General features: G+C 56.0%; 1 protein-coding gene across 2 annotated transcripts in view; it reads right to left on the bottom strand.

The window, feature by feature from the left end:
* Positions 1-16,655, bottom strand: part of MEGF8 (multiple EGF like domains 8) — a 42,083-nt gene extending 25,428 nt beyond the window's left edge. The window contains exons 1-14 of one of the 2 annotated variants that reach the window (XM_055412075.2): positions 16,457-16,655; positions 15,729-15,981; positions 9,875-10,038; positions 9,438-9,644; positions 8,327-8,507; positions 8,152-8,240; positions 7,103-7,518; positions 6,515-6,660; positions 6,260-6,382; positions 3,882-4,036; positions 3,427-3,546; positions 2,929-3,073; positions 2,669-2,832; positions 257-457 (exon numbers count right to left, since the gene is read on the bottom strand). In XM_055412075.2, the coding sequence (XP_055268050.1) occupies positions 257-457; positions 2,669-2,832; positions 2,929-3,073; positions 3,427-3,546; positions 3,882-4,036; positions 6,260-6,382; positions 6,515-6,660; positions 7,103-7,518; positions 8,152-8,240; positions 8,327-8,507; positions 9,438-9,644; positions 9,875-10,038; positions 15,729-15,915 (2,298 nt within the window). In that variant the 5' untranslated portion in view covers positions 15,916-15,981; positions 16,457-16,655. Of the gene's footprint in view, positions 1-256; positions 458-2,668; positions 2,833-2,928; positions 3,074-3,426; positions 3,547-3,881; positions 4,037-6,259; positions 6,383-6,514; positions 6,661-7,102; positions 7,519-8,151; positions 8,241-8,326; positions 8,508-9,437; positions 9,645-9,874; positions 10,039-15,728 lie in introns of both variants that reach the window. The other variant, XR_008683939.2, reaches the window with a different exon arrangement.
* Positions 16,656-16,856: the final 201 nt, after the last annotated feature.

Genomic DNA, 16,856 nt, shown 5'->3' with positions numbered 1-16,856 from the left:
TAAGAACCTCCCAGCAACCCCAAACCTCCCAGCGACCCACCTTCTCCTCAGGGGAGTCTGACCCAGTAACTGAGAGCTTCCACTTTTTTCAAAATTCCCCTCCAATTCTGTTCAAATGAAGACCTCCCACCAGGCCCTCCCTCCACTAAGGATATATCCCAGGCCTCCAGTTTCTCGCCAGTCCTACTCCCCACCACACACCTACACCCCCTGTATTTACCATAAATAGCCCGCTGAGTGTCCCAGGCATTCTTACCATGTTTTCTGTGTCCGGGCCCCGGGCCATCCGGGCCAGCACATGAAGGCGCTGGGCCCGGGCCCACACGGCCACATCCTCAGCCCCAGACCCCCCAGGGCCTCCCGGCAGCAGCGGGTGGATGAAGCCACGGTAGACCAGGGACACGTCGGTCTCTGAGCTCGGCGTCAGGGTGATGGTCGTGCTGCGAACGATCAACACCTGTGCCGGCCAAGGGGGGAGGCGAGCCTGAGGACCTCTTTGCCTGGCCCCGCGTGTCTCAGGCCTCTCCAGCCACAGCTGAGCCGAAGAGACCAGGCAACCCAATCTCCTCCTCTGTTTTACTAAATGGGAGACTGAGGCCAGGATCAGGGGTGCAGGGGAGACAGACAGCTCACCCATCATGACTCTAGGAAGGTAGCTGGGCTCCAACTTGGACAGCAGACAGCGGGGTCCTAGCCCCTGCTCATCTCCACCTCTCATTAAACTCCAGGGCCCTGGACCTTTCAGCAGCTTCTTCCTCAACATTCTATCTTTCCACTTAAGCCCTTAAGAGTTCAGCTCCCTTAACTAGAGGGTTCAGAGAACTTCCAGGTTACAGGTTAGTGAACACATTCATGTTCCAGGAAGATGTCTCACCCCGACTCCGTGGGGAAAGATCAGATCCCTTCAAGACCTCACCCTATGTATCCTGTTCTTTGTTGTAAAATGAACCAATATGTAAATTATAAGTTAAAAAGATTAAAAAAAAAAGAGTCTAGATCCAACATTCAAAGCAATGGACAAATTACATGACTTACTGCTAGTATGTGTTTTTATAATCGTGAAAGGGGGAACAACCCAAGTATTCATCATGGGTACAGGCATGCTAAGTTGCTTCAGTCATGCCTGACTCTTTGCAACCCTATGAACCACAGCCCAACAGGCTCCTCTGTCCATGGGATTCTCTAGGCAAGAACACTGGAGTGGGTTGCCTTGCCCTCCTCCAGGGGATCTTCCCAATCCAGGGATCAAAGCAGTATCTCTTGTGTCTCCTGCACTGGCAGGCAGATTCTTTATCACTAGGCCACCTGGGAAGCCCATGGGAGACTGTTTAAATAAACTAGAACACTACAGCATTAGAATATAAATGGAATATTATGAAGCTGTTAAAAAGAGAGAGAGAAAGAGAGTGTTTCCTAAGTTCTGCTATGGGAAGCTTGCCAGGGTAGACCATGAAAAAAAGGAACGTGGCAGTTCAGTGTAGACGGCATGTTACTTTCTCCGCAAGAAACAAAAATAATTAAATATCAATTTACTCATATTTGAATAGGTAAACCGTGGAAGGATAGATAAGAAATCCAAATGCGCCACAACTACTGAGCCCGTGTGCGGCAACTACTGAGGCCCGGGTACCTCGAGTCTGTGCTCTGCAACAAGAAAAGCCACTGCAGTGAGACGCCCGTGCCCTGCAACAAAGACTATCCCCCTCACTGCAACTACAGACAGCCCACCCACAGCAACGAAGACCCAGCACAACCAAAACTAAACAAATAATTTTTTTTTTTTTAACAAATAATTTTTTAAGAAAAGGAATGAAGGTCTGACACGTGCCACGACACAGATGAGCCTTGAAAACGTTTGCTGAGTGGATGAAGCCACACACAAGAGGCCATGTATTGTATGATTCCATTGGACGACCTATCCAGGGTTAACAAATCCAGATACAGAAAAAGCTCAGTGGTTGCCAGAGGCCAAAGGGAGGGAGGCATGGAGAGTGATGCCTCAATGAATCTGGGGCTTTCCCTTAGGGTTATAAAAACATTTCTGAACTAGAGAGTGGTGACAGTTGCATGGTATCATGAATGTGCTAAATATCACTGAGGATAAATGTTATATGTTATCTCACCACAGTTTTTCGAAAAAAAAAAAAAAATTAGGTCAATAAGGAAAATCAGATCCTTGAATGTGAAGACTCAAGGGGTAAACACAGGAGTGATAAAGGTCCATCTGAGGGCTTCCCTGGTGGCTCAGTGGTAAAGAATCCACCTTGCCAGTGCAGGAGACACAAGCTCAACTGCTGGTCCAGGAAGATCCCACATGCCATGGAGCAAATAAGCCCCTTTGCCCCAATTATTAAGCTTGTGCTCTAGACCCCGAGAGTTCCAACTACTGAGCCCATGTGCTGCAACTTGTAGCCCACGCACCCTAGAGCCCGTGCTCCTCAACAGGAGAAGCCACCACAGTGAAAAGCCTGTGCATCTAGAGAGCAGCCTCTGCCCTCTGCAACTAGAGAAAAGCCTATGCAGCGATGAAGACCCAGCATAGCCAAAGCCAAAGATAGATAAACAAATTAAAAAAAATTTTTTTTAAAGATCCATTTGAAAGAATGAGAACTCTTAAGACCAGGCCCTTCGACACTCCATGCTAGGCTCCTCAACCCGGCTTCCCCACCTTGTCAGGCTGGGAGGCGTTGGGTGGCTGCTGGAAGGTGAGCAGGTGCAGGCCAGGCAGGAAGCTCTGGGTGACACAGGCCTCCAGGGAGGTCACAAAGACAGGAGCGGGCCCCCACCAGCCCACGGTGCCGGAGATCTGCTCCCCGCGGCAGCGGGCCTGCTCTGTGGGGACAGGAAGGTCAGGAGAGGGAAGTCGGTGTGCGGTGGCTGGGCTGCCCACCACCCCCCACCACCCCCACCCTGCCACTGGACACTCACCAGGCCGAGGGAGGCAGCTCTCATTGTGCACACACCAGCCCAGGGCGCCGGGCCCCCGGGGGGAAGCCGCACTGCTGCTGAATGCCAGGCAGGCCTGGCAGTCACCCAGGAGACGGCCCAGGCCCAGGCAGCTGGCAGCCGGACACTGCAGAGAAGGGACACATGGTAGTCACCACCCACGGGAGCTTAAGGGATCTGGGATTCAGGAGTCTTGGGGCAGAAAGGTCAGGAAATTGAAGAAAGGAACTGAGAGCCGAGTTGGAACCAGAAAGATCGAGTCGGAACCAGAAAGATCAAGAAGACGGGGTGGGGATTCTAGGGACAGAGTCAGAAGTACAAAAGGATGGGGAAGAGGGTCAAGGGTCAGGAATGCGCATCTCAAGTGTGAAAATGAGTCTCCCAAGTGCAGCAAAGTCTGTCTAGACTTGGTTTAGGCAGAAGGTGATGCTGAGGACCGGGTCTTGTGCTAGGGGACAGAGGACCAGGACAGTCACTCACAGCCCCCGAGGGGGTCCCAGGAGGCGGGGCGGCTTGGCAGGCCCCCTGACACCAACTGCATTCGGGGTCTCGGGAGCAGACGCTGTGGTCCGTGTACATGGAGCAATAGTCCAAGTGGTACTGCAGAGAGGTGGGCAGGGAGGAGGGGGTGCTCAGACCTGGCACCTTCTCCCACATCCCCACTCACCCTGATGGCCCCAGGGGACGCCAACTGCTCAGAACATTGAGGACCCTCGTCCACTTCTCCCCAGCCCCAGGGACCACTGCTCCTCTGCCCTCAGCCCCAGGGACCACCATTTCACTTCCCCTGGACCTGGGGTCTGAACTCCCTCCTATCACAGCCCTTGGGACCTCTTCCCTTGCTCCCAGGGACCCTCCCCCCACAACTTCCCTTAACCACGGGAACCAGGCCACCTCCTCCCCAGCCACCCTCTCCCTGTCACCCCAGTGCTCACGTCTGGAGCAGGTGCCTGGAACACAAAGGGGGGCACTTTGTAGGCCATCAAGTCCCCACGGGGCCGGCCACTGTAGCCCCCGGCCACCAGCAGGACGCTGCCGCCCAGCACAGCTGCCACGTGTGAGTACCGGCCGCTAGGAGGCGCTGCTCGGCCTAGGAGAATACAGACCCCTCAAGGACAGGAGACCAGCCCCGCAACTCCCCCTCACCTTCACGGTTACCCGCCTAAAACACCACCCCTGACCCCCCCCATGCCTCGATCCCACTTGTCCAGTGAGACACTCCCAGCCCACCGGGCCCTGCTCCAGCCCAAGTTCTCTCACCTCCCGGAGCTCCCACACTACTGCCCGAGTCATCTTTCAGACGGAGCAAGCTCTCTGGGATCAGAAGGACTTGGGTTCAAATCCTGGGTCTACCACTTCCTTTCTTTCAAATCCCAGATCAAATGCTTACTAGTTGTGTGACCTTGGGCAAGAGACTAGATTTTTCTGAGTCCTGGTTTCCTCCTCTGTAAATGGAACCTTCGGAGAAGGCAATGGCAAGCCACTCCGGTACTATTGCCTGGAAAATCCCATGGATGGAGGAGCCTGGTAGGCTGCAGTCCGTGGGGTCGCTAAGGGTCGGACACGACTGAGCGACTTCACTTTCACTTTTCACTTTCACACACTGGAGAAGGAAATGGCAACCCACTCCAGTGTTCTTGCCTGGAGAATTCCAGGGACGGGGGAGCCTGGTGGAGCCTGGTGGGCTTCCGTCTATGGGGTCACACAGAGTCGGACACGACTGAAGTGAGTTGGCAGCGAATGGAACCTTGCCAGTGGGGAGCTGAGGTGGGCTACCTGGCTCTCTTCTGTCCGACACCTGCCTCCCTCCAGGGACAGCCTCTGGGAAACCACCCCTCCCACTCCCACTCCCCAAGGCTCACGTCAAGCTGGGCTGGACTCTGGCAGCAGTGGGGCTGGAGCCAGGCTGATCAGACTCAGGGACTAGTTCAGGGAGGGAACGTAATTCCTACTTACTATTCTTGGGGAAAAGATACTGTCTTTTTCCCAGGCATTTTTTAAAAATTTATTTTAGTTTCAATTAAAGGATAATTGCTTTACAATATTGTGTTGGTTTCTGCCATAAATCAATATGAATCAGCCACTGGTATACACCTGTCCCCTCTCTCCAGGCATTTTAAAGGGGGTGAATATAATCGCAGAGCTGCTGGTGACCATCTACAAAAGCAAACCTGCCAGAGACTGAAGGAGACCGGGCTGAGAACTGGAGAGACAGGGCTGAGGCCAGCACATGAGCACCTGGATCCAGGCCAGCCTGCAGCCAGTTTTCACTCAAGGGAGTCAAGACATTCTTCTTTGTGCTTCAGCAGGATGGATTGGCTTTCTGTCACTTACAACCAAGAGTCCTGACTGATGGGTAAGTGGTCAGGGATTGGTGACTCCCTCACTCTCTTACCTACATGCTCTGTAAGTGCAGGGGACCTGGCCCAGGGATCAAACTCTACAAAGAAAGAAGAGGCCTCCAGAAGCCTCACACTCTGGTCTATTCAGTGAGGGAGCCTAAAGGTGGGCTGGGATTGGAGGCCTCCAATGCTAGGCCAAGGCTTTATTTCTGACGGTCAAACAGAGTTCCTTAGGGACCCCTCCTCCTGCTCACCCCTTAAATGTTACTGTCCCTTCCCTTACACCTGTCCTCTGTCCTCACCCTTCTATTCAGTAGGGTGGGGAGAACAGATGGGCCTCGGGGAAGTCCAGAGCCCGCTGAAAGGATATGCCTGGCTCGTGCACACAAGTGTCTTTCTGAGGAGAGGGCCTGTGACTTTCGTCCCATTTGCAAAGCTGTCCCTGATCGCCTGAGCTTGAAAAGCTTCTCCATGTGCCCTCCCGGTGAGCCCTCTGGCCCTGCACTCTTAGGACGGTGTGTTGGGCCCTTCCGGGACGGTGCTCACTTGTTCTTCACTTTGTCAATTTATTCTCACCACAGTCCAGAGGCTTAAGGGTTATTACAGTTTACAGAGGGGGAAGCTGAGGTACAGAGAGATTAAATGATGGCTTTTATACTAAAGGGTGTTGAGGAATGGCCATTCCGCTTCAGCATTTGCCCACTGTCTGATCTTGAGAAAGGCGCTTCTTTGGAGGCAGTTCCCTGGGGCGGCTGAAAACTGGCAAAACCTCAACTGTAACCCAGATCTGATGCTACTGAATATGTCTCCCAACTCCACAGCAACAATGCCCTGGTCCTGCCTCCAGGGCAGCCACGCCTCCTGAGGCCAGCTCCAAACAGGACCAGGTGGTTTCTGCCCAAAGTCCCACATCACTGTGGGGGCGTGAGTGACCCTCGGGAGCCCCTGACAGGAACAGAGGGGCCGCTCACCCTCAGGCGTTCCTGGAGGGGCGAGCTCGGCCCCTGACACCCACTGATGGCAGCCCAGGTGGTAGAAGAAGACGCCGTCCGCATAGCACTTTTCTTCCTGGTAGTGGGTGTGCACATTGCCCCCTGGGGAAGGAGCAGAGGGGCACAGCTGGCCAGCCTGGGGGAGGTGAGGGCATGCACGCCGGGGGCCTCAGCTCAGACGTGGGCCCCGGGCAGGCAGGCAGGCCGGCTGGCAGGAACGGACAGCCTCCTCACCATAGACCACCATGTAGTTGCCCAGGACACTGGCCGTGTGAAAGGCTCGCTCCCGTGGGCCCTGAAGTCCATCCCGGCCCTTCAGGGTGGTCCACACGCGCCGATCCACATGGAAGAGCTCGGTGGAGTTCACCCGCACAGAGAATCTGTCAGGGAGGGGTGGGAGAGGGGCTCAGGGCAGGAAGGGCCTCTCCCTCCTCCGGGCTCTTACGCGTCATGATCCCCCAGGGTTCAGACTGGCTGTACTAGATATTTGTCCTCTTGGAAATAGCAGCAACTCACGGGCAGGACCCAAGTCCGACACACCTCTGGGTTCCCTGTGTAATCTAGCCAGGGCTGGACACCGAGCAGAGGGGAGGTGGATGGGTCGGCGAGTGGGCGTGCGTGGGGAAGCATGTGACCAAGAGACTGGATGACAGAGTAAAGAATGGGTGAGTGGGTGAGCAATGAGTGAGTGAAGGAAGTCAGGAAGGGTGGCTGAGTGACCACAGGAGTCTGTCAGCGGGAGAAGACCGCTGAAGCCTAAAGGCCCGGGGTGTTGGGCCAGGCCCAGCTCTGCGAGGCGGGGGTGGAGGGCAGGTCACTCACCGGGCGGTGGAGGGCCGGTGTCCACCGTGAACCAGCAGGGCACGGGAGGCGGCGTGGAACACCATGGAATGGCCGGTGGCGGCAGGGGGCCGCCCACCTGCTGGCAGCACCTGCTCCCAATAGCCCCCGCTGGTGCCGTCGAGGCGGAAACGGAAGAGGCCGGAGGAGAAGAGGTCATGCTGGGTGCGGCCACCGGACACATAGAGCCACGTGTTGTCCACGAGGGCTGCCGCGTGACCTGCCAGGCCGGGCGGCCCCGAGGGACTGGAGGCAGGTGGTGCCAGAAGCTCCCAGCGGCCGCCACCCATCGGGTTAAAGGCCCAGATGTCGCTGGTGAGGGTGCCATCAGCCAGCTCGCCGCCCATCAGCACCAGGGAGCCGGCCCAAGCCACAGCCACGTGGGAGTGACGGGCAGCCTGTGAGGAAGAGACCAGGATGCAGAGATGGAGAGGGAAACAGGTGGTGCCACTCAGGAGGACAGGGCAGCCAGCCCGCCAGAGATGCCGAGACAGGGCAGGACGGGGAGACCGACCGAAAGCGCGAGAGAGGCAGGGAGAAAGACAGACACACGCCAAGAGGGAAAAGAAGAGAGACCCCGAGAGACAGGCATGTGCGAATACAAAGAGAGGTGTGGGAGCCGTCAGGGAGAAATGACAGAGACCAGGAGAGAGTCAGAGACAGCCCCGAGAGCAGGCGACGCGGAGTCAGAGACAAAAACACAAAGATGCGCCAAGCGAGGCGGGAGACACGCAGAGAGGAAGACAAAGGACGAAGAAAGAGAGGCAGAAGGGGAGGGGTCGGTGACCCTGCGTAAAGCTGCAGGGGCCGGCGGTGTGCGGGGTAACAGCGTCACTCTGGAGTGCCATCGACAGTGGACACAAGTTTGAGCAAATCTGGGGAGATAATGAAGGACGGGGAAGCCTGGCGTGCTGCAGTCCATGGGGTCGCAAAGAGTCAGACAGGACTGAGCGACTGAACAACTGGGATGCCCTGGCTGGCTCTGACAGAGTGGAAAGGCGCCCCCGGGGGGGCAGCGGTGGGGTCCATACCGGGGCAGGGCTCAGGTCCCAGCGCTCCCAGCTGTTGGCGGAGAAGTTGTACAGGACGAGGTCCCCCAGGGCGCGGTTGAGGTCCTGCCCTGTGGAGAGGAGGCCAGTGTCAGGCCCCAGCCACAGGCTGCCAGGCCTCCAGACCCCAGACTCGGATCATATGCCCTCTGCTCACCTCCGAAAACAGCCAGCAGCCCCGGCGGGGACAGGAAGGCCCCGGCCGCCCCGATACGGGCAGAGAAGGCGGGGTCCCCGGCACTCACGTTGTGCCACCAGCCAGCCCCCTGGTTCTCCCACAGGTGCAGGTCACAGGCACGTCCCAGGAAACCAGGCTCACAGCGGCAGGGTCCCAGGGGCTGGGGGGAAGGGGACACACAGGCAGGGACAGACAGACAGACAGGGAACAGAGACAAGAGCCAGAGTGAGACAGGCGGAGCAGAAAGTAAGGAGAGAGATGAGCACGAAAGGAGGAGACAGAAAAACAGAGAGGCAAGGAGAGAGACAGGAAGGAGACAGAGGAAGATGTGGACACAGAGACACAACCAGAAGGAGGCAGACAAGTGGAGAAACGAAGTCAAACCAGCAGAGGAAGGAAAAGGGAAAAGACCCGGGAAGGAAAACGAGGACAGACAGAAAGACAGGTTGCAGAAAAAAGACAGTGGAGAGGTCAGCATTGGCCTGGGCTAGAAGAACTCAGGTCCGGGGAGGTCAAGGCAGGGAGGGCTCAAGGTTGATCCAGTCCCAGAGCTGGACATGCACGGCTTAGGCATGTCCAAGGCCAAAGGTCAGAAGTCATGGGATTTCCCTGGCAGCCTCGTGGTTAAGATTTCACCTCCCAATGCAGGGGTGCCTCCCAGTCAAAAAACCAAAACATCAAACAAGCAATATTGTAACAAATTCAATGAAGACTTGAGTCAGAAGTCACAGCTGGGGGCCCAAGCCAGACAGAGTGGAGGGGTGGCAGTGGGAGGGTGGAGTTGGGCCTGGCGAGAAGAAGGTGAGTTCACAGGTGACAGGTGGGTTACAGGTGAGGCTAGGAGTGGGTTCAGGCCGAGGAGGGGACCCCCGGTGGAGTGGGATGGAGTCACAGGTTGGGGAGTGGGGTGTGGATGGAGAGGGGACTTCTGTAGGAGGGAGCAGGGTCCCGGGGCGGGGGCGTCAGCATCAAGTGAGAGGGCAGGCTGGCAGGGGCTGTCTCAGGCAGGGGCAGAGTCAGAGCCAGGAGGTGGGGGTAGAAGGTGTGACCCAAGGTCGGGGTCCAGGGGGACACGGGGGGACAGGCTCACCGAGGCGCAGGTGCCGTGGCTGCCGCAGTAGGCTGAGCACTCCTGCAGGCTGCAGTCGGGGCCCCCCCAGCCCGGCTCACAGACACACACCCCCGGGGGCTGGCATTGCCCGTGGTTGCGGCAGCCGCCCGGGCACAGGGAGAAGCGGAAGGAGGCGTTGAAGCCCAGCAGGTTGTAGTTGGCATCGCTGAAGAGGTGCAGCAGCATCTGTAGGCACGGGGTACAGGGCTCTGGGGCGGCACAGAGTGGGGTCTGCTCCTGCACCCCCCGCCCTGGGGCACCCCATCTCCTTAGTCTCTCTCCACCTTTCTTTGTCTCTGTATCCTTCCGATGGATGTTGAGTGCCCCGGCCTCGTGTTTCCCTCCATGGCTACCCCCATGTTCTACACACTCACTTGGCTCCTCCAGCCACGGCCCCTCAGCTCAGCCCCACCAACCTTGCCCGAGGAGGCCTCGATGGGCGGAGGCCGTGTGCTCCCACTCAGACTGGCCAGCAGAGGCCCGCGGGGGGAGTCACCGTCATACACGAACAGGTAGTCGTAAGTGCATTCTGTGTCCAGGAAAAGGAATTCCAGTAGGATCCGGTGCTGGGAGCTCGGGGCTGAGCGGTGAGAACAGGAAGGCTGGGCTCAGACGTGGACCCTCCCCTTCCTGCCTCCATGCAGCCCACCCACAAACACCAAGCCCTGCTCTTCATAATGCTGGGGCCCCAAGATGAGTCAGGCCTGGGCTTTGCCTTCAAGGGGCTCCCTGGCTCCCGGCCCAGAGAGGATGGGGCTGCAACAGCAAGAGGGACAGAAGCTCAAAGAAGAAAGGACAGTATCAGCCCTGGGAAGGGCTCCTGAGATCAGGCCAAACACCTGCTATCATCCAGATGGGAAAATTGGAGTGCAGAGAGGAACCCCATCCCAGTGGTCATGAAGAACTGTTCCCATTTATTCTTGAGCCTTGGACACGCCTAAGCCTGAAGGTCAGGGTTCATGCCCGAGCAGAGAGGCAAACTCCCAGATGGAAAAGGGCCTCTGTGGGTGTCCTGTGTTCCAGGCTCAAGAAGCTCTAAGAGAAAAGGCCTGTTTCTTCCCCCTGGGCAAAGACCGAACCTTGGAACACCACAGCTCCTGCCCTGACCCAGAGTCTCTTCTCTCTGTACTATACTAGCTAAGGGCACAGCCTCTGGACCCAGACTGTCTGGGCTCAAATCTTGGCTCTGCCACTTATTGGCCACTAGTAAGTTGTGTGACGTCGGGCAAGTCACCAGACCTCTCTAGATCTGTTTCTTCATCTGTAAAATGGGGATATAATCACTGTGGTCGATTCAAACTTCTTGGTCACTCCTCTCATCAAGAGATGAGGGCTGGACTTCGCCAGTGGTACAGTGGATAAGAATCCACCTGCCAACGCAGGGGACACAAGTTCAATCCCTGGTCTGGGAAGATTCCACATGCTGCAGAGCAACTGAGCCTGCGCTCTGGAGCCGGTGCTACACAAGTCACCTCAATGAGAAGCCCCCACTTGCCGCAACTAGAGAAAGCCTATACACAGCAACGAACACCCAGTGAAACCAATAAATAAGTAAATTTTTTAAAATTAAAAAAGAGAGCGAGAGATAAGGGCTGATTCCTGACCCCTTGTATCTGGGAAGAGACTAGCTTGGCGAATACACAACAGCAGATGTGAGGCTCTGGGACTTTCAAGGCTAGATCAGAGAAAACCTGCCACTTTTACCTGGGCCTCGTAGAATACTCCTCCTCAGAACCCAGCTAGTCATGCTATGAAAAGCCAGCATCACGTGGAGGGGCCATGTGTGGGTATCCCAGCTGTCATTCCCAGCCGAGCTGCCAGCTGCCATCAACTGCCCGCCCGCAAGGGAGCATCCTGAATGCCCGGCCCAGGAGACTGTTAAGATGACTGTGACCACATGGGATGCCGTAAGGGATAAGGCACCTTAAGTGCTGATTTATGATGGGGCCTCACACTTCAGAATGCCACTACTCCTAGCACTGTCACCATTCTTGCTTTCTATCTGGTTCCAGAAGTTTCTCTCACCCCATGTCTCTCACGAGGGGCTCAGGGAGGTCTTGCGGGCTGGGGCAACTAGGAGACTGGGGTTCCAGCTCTGCTCGGACCTGCTGGAGGACCAGCCCCCTTTCCCACGCTCCTCACTACAGCCATCTGTGCCCTGGAGGCGCTCATCCACTCTTCACCAGTTCCTGGGGCTCTCGGGGCCTCAATTCCTTGATGCAATTTGGGGATGATTCTCACCCACCAATGCTGGTGTGACGATCCCAGATGGTGACTCAAACATGCCAGCATGGGCCTCCTTCCTGACCTCCTGTCTTCCCCTGACATGACTCCCTGAAGGATCCCCCTGGCTCGACCTCTGGTCCTTACCCTCCCCCGCTCAAAAGCCCTCGATGATTCCCTACTATCTCCAGGAAAAAGTTCAGCTCCCTTACTGGGGGTTTGGAGTCTCAACCTGCCCCACATCTCCCCATGCTTACAGTTCGATCAGGAGCTGGGCCTCTGCACAAGCTCCCCTCTCCGTCTTGAGCACGTCCTCCCTTCCTGCCAGCATACTTCCCCCCTTCTCCAGGAAGTCTTCCCCAATGCCCCCTGGCTGGGTGAGGGGTCCCCCAGTTTCTCACTGTCCAATACAACCTCCATTTCTCTGGGCCAGGACCATCTGTGTCCATGTCTGTCTCCCCTGCAAATGAGGAGGCCCACAGGACAGGGCCTGGGCCTGCTCATCTTGGGGGTCCCGCCCCGATTCTGCCCAGCACAGGGCCTGGTGCTGAGCAAGGGCTCAGGAAATACCGGATGAAGGAAGGAAGAAATATACCAGAAAGAATACTGAAGGTGGCACCTCCCCTGCTGGCTCTGGCCAGAGCCCCCAAGAACATCACACAGAGACCTCGAACTGTGGTCTGGAGAACGCAGAAGAACCATTCAGCCAGGCTGGGCAACCAGACCTCCCAGAATCTTACCAGCCTCAACCACACTATAAAGCTCTGTCCCTAGAATCACAACAAACACATCTTTGTCAAGTGTCTGCCGGGGGCCGCCAGCTCACCATCTGCCTTCCTGAAGCTCCTCCCTGAGTCCAAATCCTTCTGTTTCCATCCAACAGGGGCCTAATCCCCAGACCATGCTGGACAGAGATCTGAGCCCAAATGCCCCTGCTTTACAAAGGCTTAATGCCTCTTATTCATAAGGATGTTATGAATCCTTACGAGGACTGGGCCCAATGAAGTGTAAACACGGTGAAAAAAAAAAAAAAGTAAGTGCGTCATTTGCTTCTTTTTTAATAGATGGGGGAACATGTTGGTTCTTAGAGGTGACAGACACCGGGAAGGATAGGGCTCAAGGAGGGATCCAGAAGTCTCCCAGACTCCTCCTGACCCCAACATCCAGCCAACCGCTCCCCAGGTCTCATGGGCGAAACGCCACACGCCTCTCAGCATTCCCCATGCCTCTCTACACACTTAGTTCCTGCCCCAATCCAGAACTCAGCCTTTCCCACCAGACAAGCACACCAAGTCTCCAGTCTGCCCCTCATCCAGCCTAATAGTGACACCTCACTCCTGCTCAAAATCCCCCTCCGGCTCCCCATCAATCCCCAGAGAAAAGTCAAGCTGCTCAGTGTGATGTTTAGGGCCTTTCCTTCCCTGTTTCTGGCCCGCTTTGCTCTTCCCAGCCAACAGTTGGCCAGATCAAATGAGCTGAGACATGGCTCTGAGACCCACCAGTCCTCTCTTTTATTTTGTTGGCGGCACATGGGATCTTAGTTCCCCAACTAGGGATCGAACCCATGTCCCCTGCAGTGAAGACTTAACCGCTGGACCATGAGCGAAGCCCCACCAGCCCCTCTTTTGTCTTCATGGGGCTGCTCCCTTTTCTCACCAGGGATACTCCTAACCCTGAATATTCATTGGAAGGATTGATGCTGAAGTTGAAGCTCCAATACTTTGGCCACCAAATCCAAAGAGCTGACTCACTGAAAAAGACCCTGATGATGGGCAAGCTTCAGGGCAGGAGGAGACAGGGGTGACAGAGGATGAGATGGTTGGATGGCACCCATGGACTCAATGGACATGAGTTTGAGCAAACTCCAGGAGATAGAGATGGACAGGGAAGCCTGGCGTGCTGCAGTCCATGGGGTCGCAGAGAGTCAGACCAGATTTAGCGATTGAACAACACTTCAGTGCATGTTTCAGAACCCTGCTCAGTGGCTACCCCTCTGTGACTCCCAGCAGAGGCTTTTCACACCTCTAGGCCCGTCTACCCAACCAGGCACCTCCTTCCGTCTCAGTCCTGAACACACTGGAGACTGAATGTCTGTGTCTAGCCTTACCATCCCCAACCAGGCTGGAGCTCTTCAAGGCCAGAGAATAATTTACATCCCCAATGCATACACAAACTTCCCATTCTCTTCTCAAGCCCTAGATGAGGATGGCCCCCACGCTGGGGACTGACACATTCAACCCCAAGAAACATGCTTCACCCATACCCCACACAACAGCCATAGAGATCTTCTAAACCATAAACTGAATCATGACTTTCCCTGTTCAAAACCTTCCATGGATGCCCTGTGTCCCCAAATAAAGACCAAACTCCAAAGCCTGCAAAAGGAGGTCTGGCATGACTCCGGCCCTGTCACACCTCTGGTCTTTGCCCAGGATCTCCTCTGGGGGACTCCCACCTCTCCCTGGAGGCCAGCTCCTCATCTGCTGCCAAGGGAGGCCTTCCTGGCCTTCTCTAGCCACTACCTTGGATTGCTCCTCCACCTCCTTATTGTCCCCAGAGCACAGCTCAAAATCACCACATCCTACACTTGGTGGTTCCTCCCAACCCTCCAGCCTCTGGCTCACTGTCTTCTTGGATTCTGTCCTAACACAGAGATATCTTAAATAATCTGCCTGCAATGCAGGAGACCTGGATTCATTCCCTGGGTCGGGAAGATTCCCCTAGAGAAGGGAATAGCTACCCACTGCAGTAGTCTTGCCTGGAGAATTCCACGGACAGAGGAGCCTGGCAGGATACAGCCCATGGGGTCACAAAGAATGGGACACGACTGAGCGACTCACACACACAAAAGCATCATACACTCTTATTTCCGGGCCTTTGCATGGGCTATTCTCCTTACCTGGAATGCCCTTTTGCTCTCTCCTACATACACCTCTGGTCTCAGGCATAGCCCAGGCTAAGTCAGATGCCATCTCTGAGGTTCTCACTCCCTAGGGATGTGTTTGTTTCCCCCACTAGACTGGGAGCCCAGAACGGTAAAGATGGGGCTTTTGCACAGGCTATTCCCTCTTCTGGAATGCTTTTCTCCTCCTCCTGGCTGATTTCCATAGGTCTTTAGTCCTCAGCTCAGACATCTCCTCCTCCAGGGAGCCGTCTCTGCTCTCACTCACCCCACAGGATCAGGTACCTCCTCTAGGCACCCCCAGGTCCGTGGGGTTCCTCCATCACAGTCCCGACCACTCTGGGCTGGACTATTAACGTGTTTGTTTCCCCCACTAGATTCCAAGCCCCAAGTCATCATGGATTGCTGAGGCTTGTGGGTCTCTCTGCTGAATCCCAGTGGCAAAGACAATACCTGGTACATGAATGACTGAAAAAATGCTTTCATTGAAGTACTTTAAAAAGAACAACACTAATAATCCTAAGACCATTTATTGGATATTTATGATGTACAGTAGATACCTGTTCTCATTTACTTGCAATAGCCCTATGAGGTGAGTACTATTATTATCACCACGTGCAGGGAGGGAAAGCCAAATCTTAGAGAAAGGAAGCCACCTGCCTAAATTCACAAAGCTAGGAAGACGCGGAACCCAAATTTGAAGCCAGGTGGCTGGGCTCAAAGCCTGAGTTTTCAACAACTTCTTTTTAAATGAAGTTTAAAAAAATTTTTTTAATTTTACTTTTTTGGTCACATCAAGCGGCATGCAGGATCCTAGTCACCACCAGAGATAGAACTCACATCCCCTGCCCTGCAGTTGAAGCACTGAATCTTAATTGCTGGACCACCAGAGTAGTCTCTAAGTATCTAAGGATTACTCAAAACATCCGGCACTGATGCCGTAGCTTGTAATTGTCCATCCGGGTCTGGTTGCAACTCCCCGACCATTCTTCAAGGCCTTCCAAGGCAGGGCCCAGGTTGGCTGCATTTTAGAGCAAAGGGCCTAGACCAGATCGGGTTCTGGGAAGGTGGTCAGTGGATGAATGAGGGCACAAATGAATGAATTAGCGCACCAGCGGGTGTGTGACCCACGCGGCCCCACTCACCCTCGATGAGCCACTCGCAATTGCCATTGACGCTGTAGTTGCCCGCACCATCTGTCACGAAGCCTGGAGCCTCCCGCAGCACTTGCCGCTGCCCCTTGCAGTCCCCCGCCTGGGCTCCAGGGGACAGCGGCCCCAGCACGGCCAATGATACAGCCAGCGCCGCAGTCAGAGCCCGGCCCAGGGCCATCGCCGCCGCCTCCCGTACCGACGGGTCTTAAAGCCCCGGAGAGGGCCTTCCAGCCCGTTTAAAGCCCTGCAAATGCGACCTCTATGGATGGGACATGGCCTTGTAGACCAGCGGGGTCCAGGAGCCGCTGGGAAAGCCGCTGTCGCCGGGCTCTGGAGATGGGAGGGGTAGGCCCTACAGACCCATGGAAAACCCTGTAATGGGGATCGTTATGGACGGGGCAGACCCTTAGGGGCCATGGGAGTCTCTTGTAGACATGGGCCCCCATAGGCTTGCTGACCCCATAAACGATGTCCAGCAGTCACAGTCGCGGGCCGCTGCAGGCCGAAACGGACCTTATAGACCACTGGGGCCCCAGTGGGCGAAGGGGTGTACAGTTCGGCGGGGGCCTACATCAAGGATGCGGGCACGTCCTGGACCGGAGGGTCCTCCGGGAGAGAACCCTCCAGCCAGGGGCGGGGCGCGAGCCGGTACCCGGGGCAGAGTCAGTCTTCAGGGGCTCAGGCCTGGACCCCACAGACCAACTCGCTTGCTCACCCACCCGCTACTCCCGTCCGAGCCGGATGAGCCAGATCAGAGAGACGAGGGGACGCTCGGGCGAGAGCGGCCACGGGGAGAACGCAGGGAGGGCAAGAGGGCGGGGTCCTAGCGGCCGCTGTGGTAAGAAAAATAAAGAGGAGACGAGAAGTTGCAGAGACGCAGGTCAGAGCGGCCCTGGGAGGACTGCAGAGCACCCAACCCCACCCCTCCACAAAGGGAGACTTCCGGAAACTTCCCCGCCCATTTGTTCCTAGACGCAGGCGCAGCAGTGACCGCCTCGGCCGGTGAAGTGAGAATTAAACATGCGCGGTGCTAAAATCTTAACCCGAACTCCCGGTGCAGGTGGCGGAGCAAAGCATCGGCCACTGGAGGGCGCTTCTACCTATAACTGGGGCAGAGAA

This window comes from Moschus berezovskii, chromosome 22 (assembly GCF_049115385.1).
Source record: "Moschus berezovskii isolate FMDL1 chromosome 22, NW_MosBer_1.0, whole genome shotgun sequence".
In the NCBI taxonomy this organism is placed as follows: Eukaryota; Metazoa; Chordata; class Mammalia; order Artiodactyla; family Moschidae; genus Moschus; species Moschus berezovskii.
Note: the sequence above shows the minus strand (reverse complement) of the source record. Positions and strands in the feature narration are given on the sequence as shown.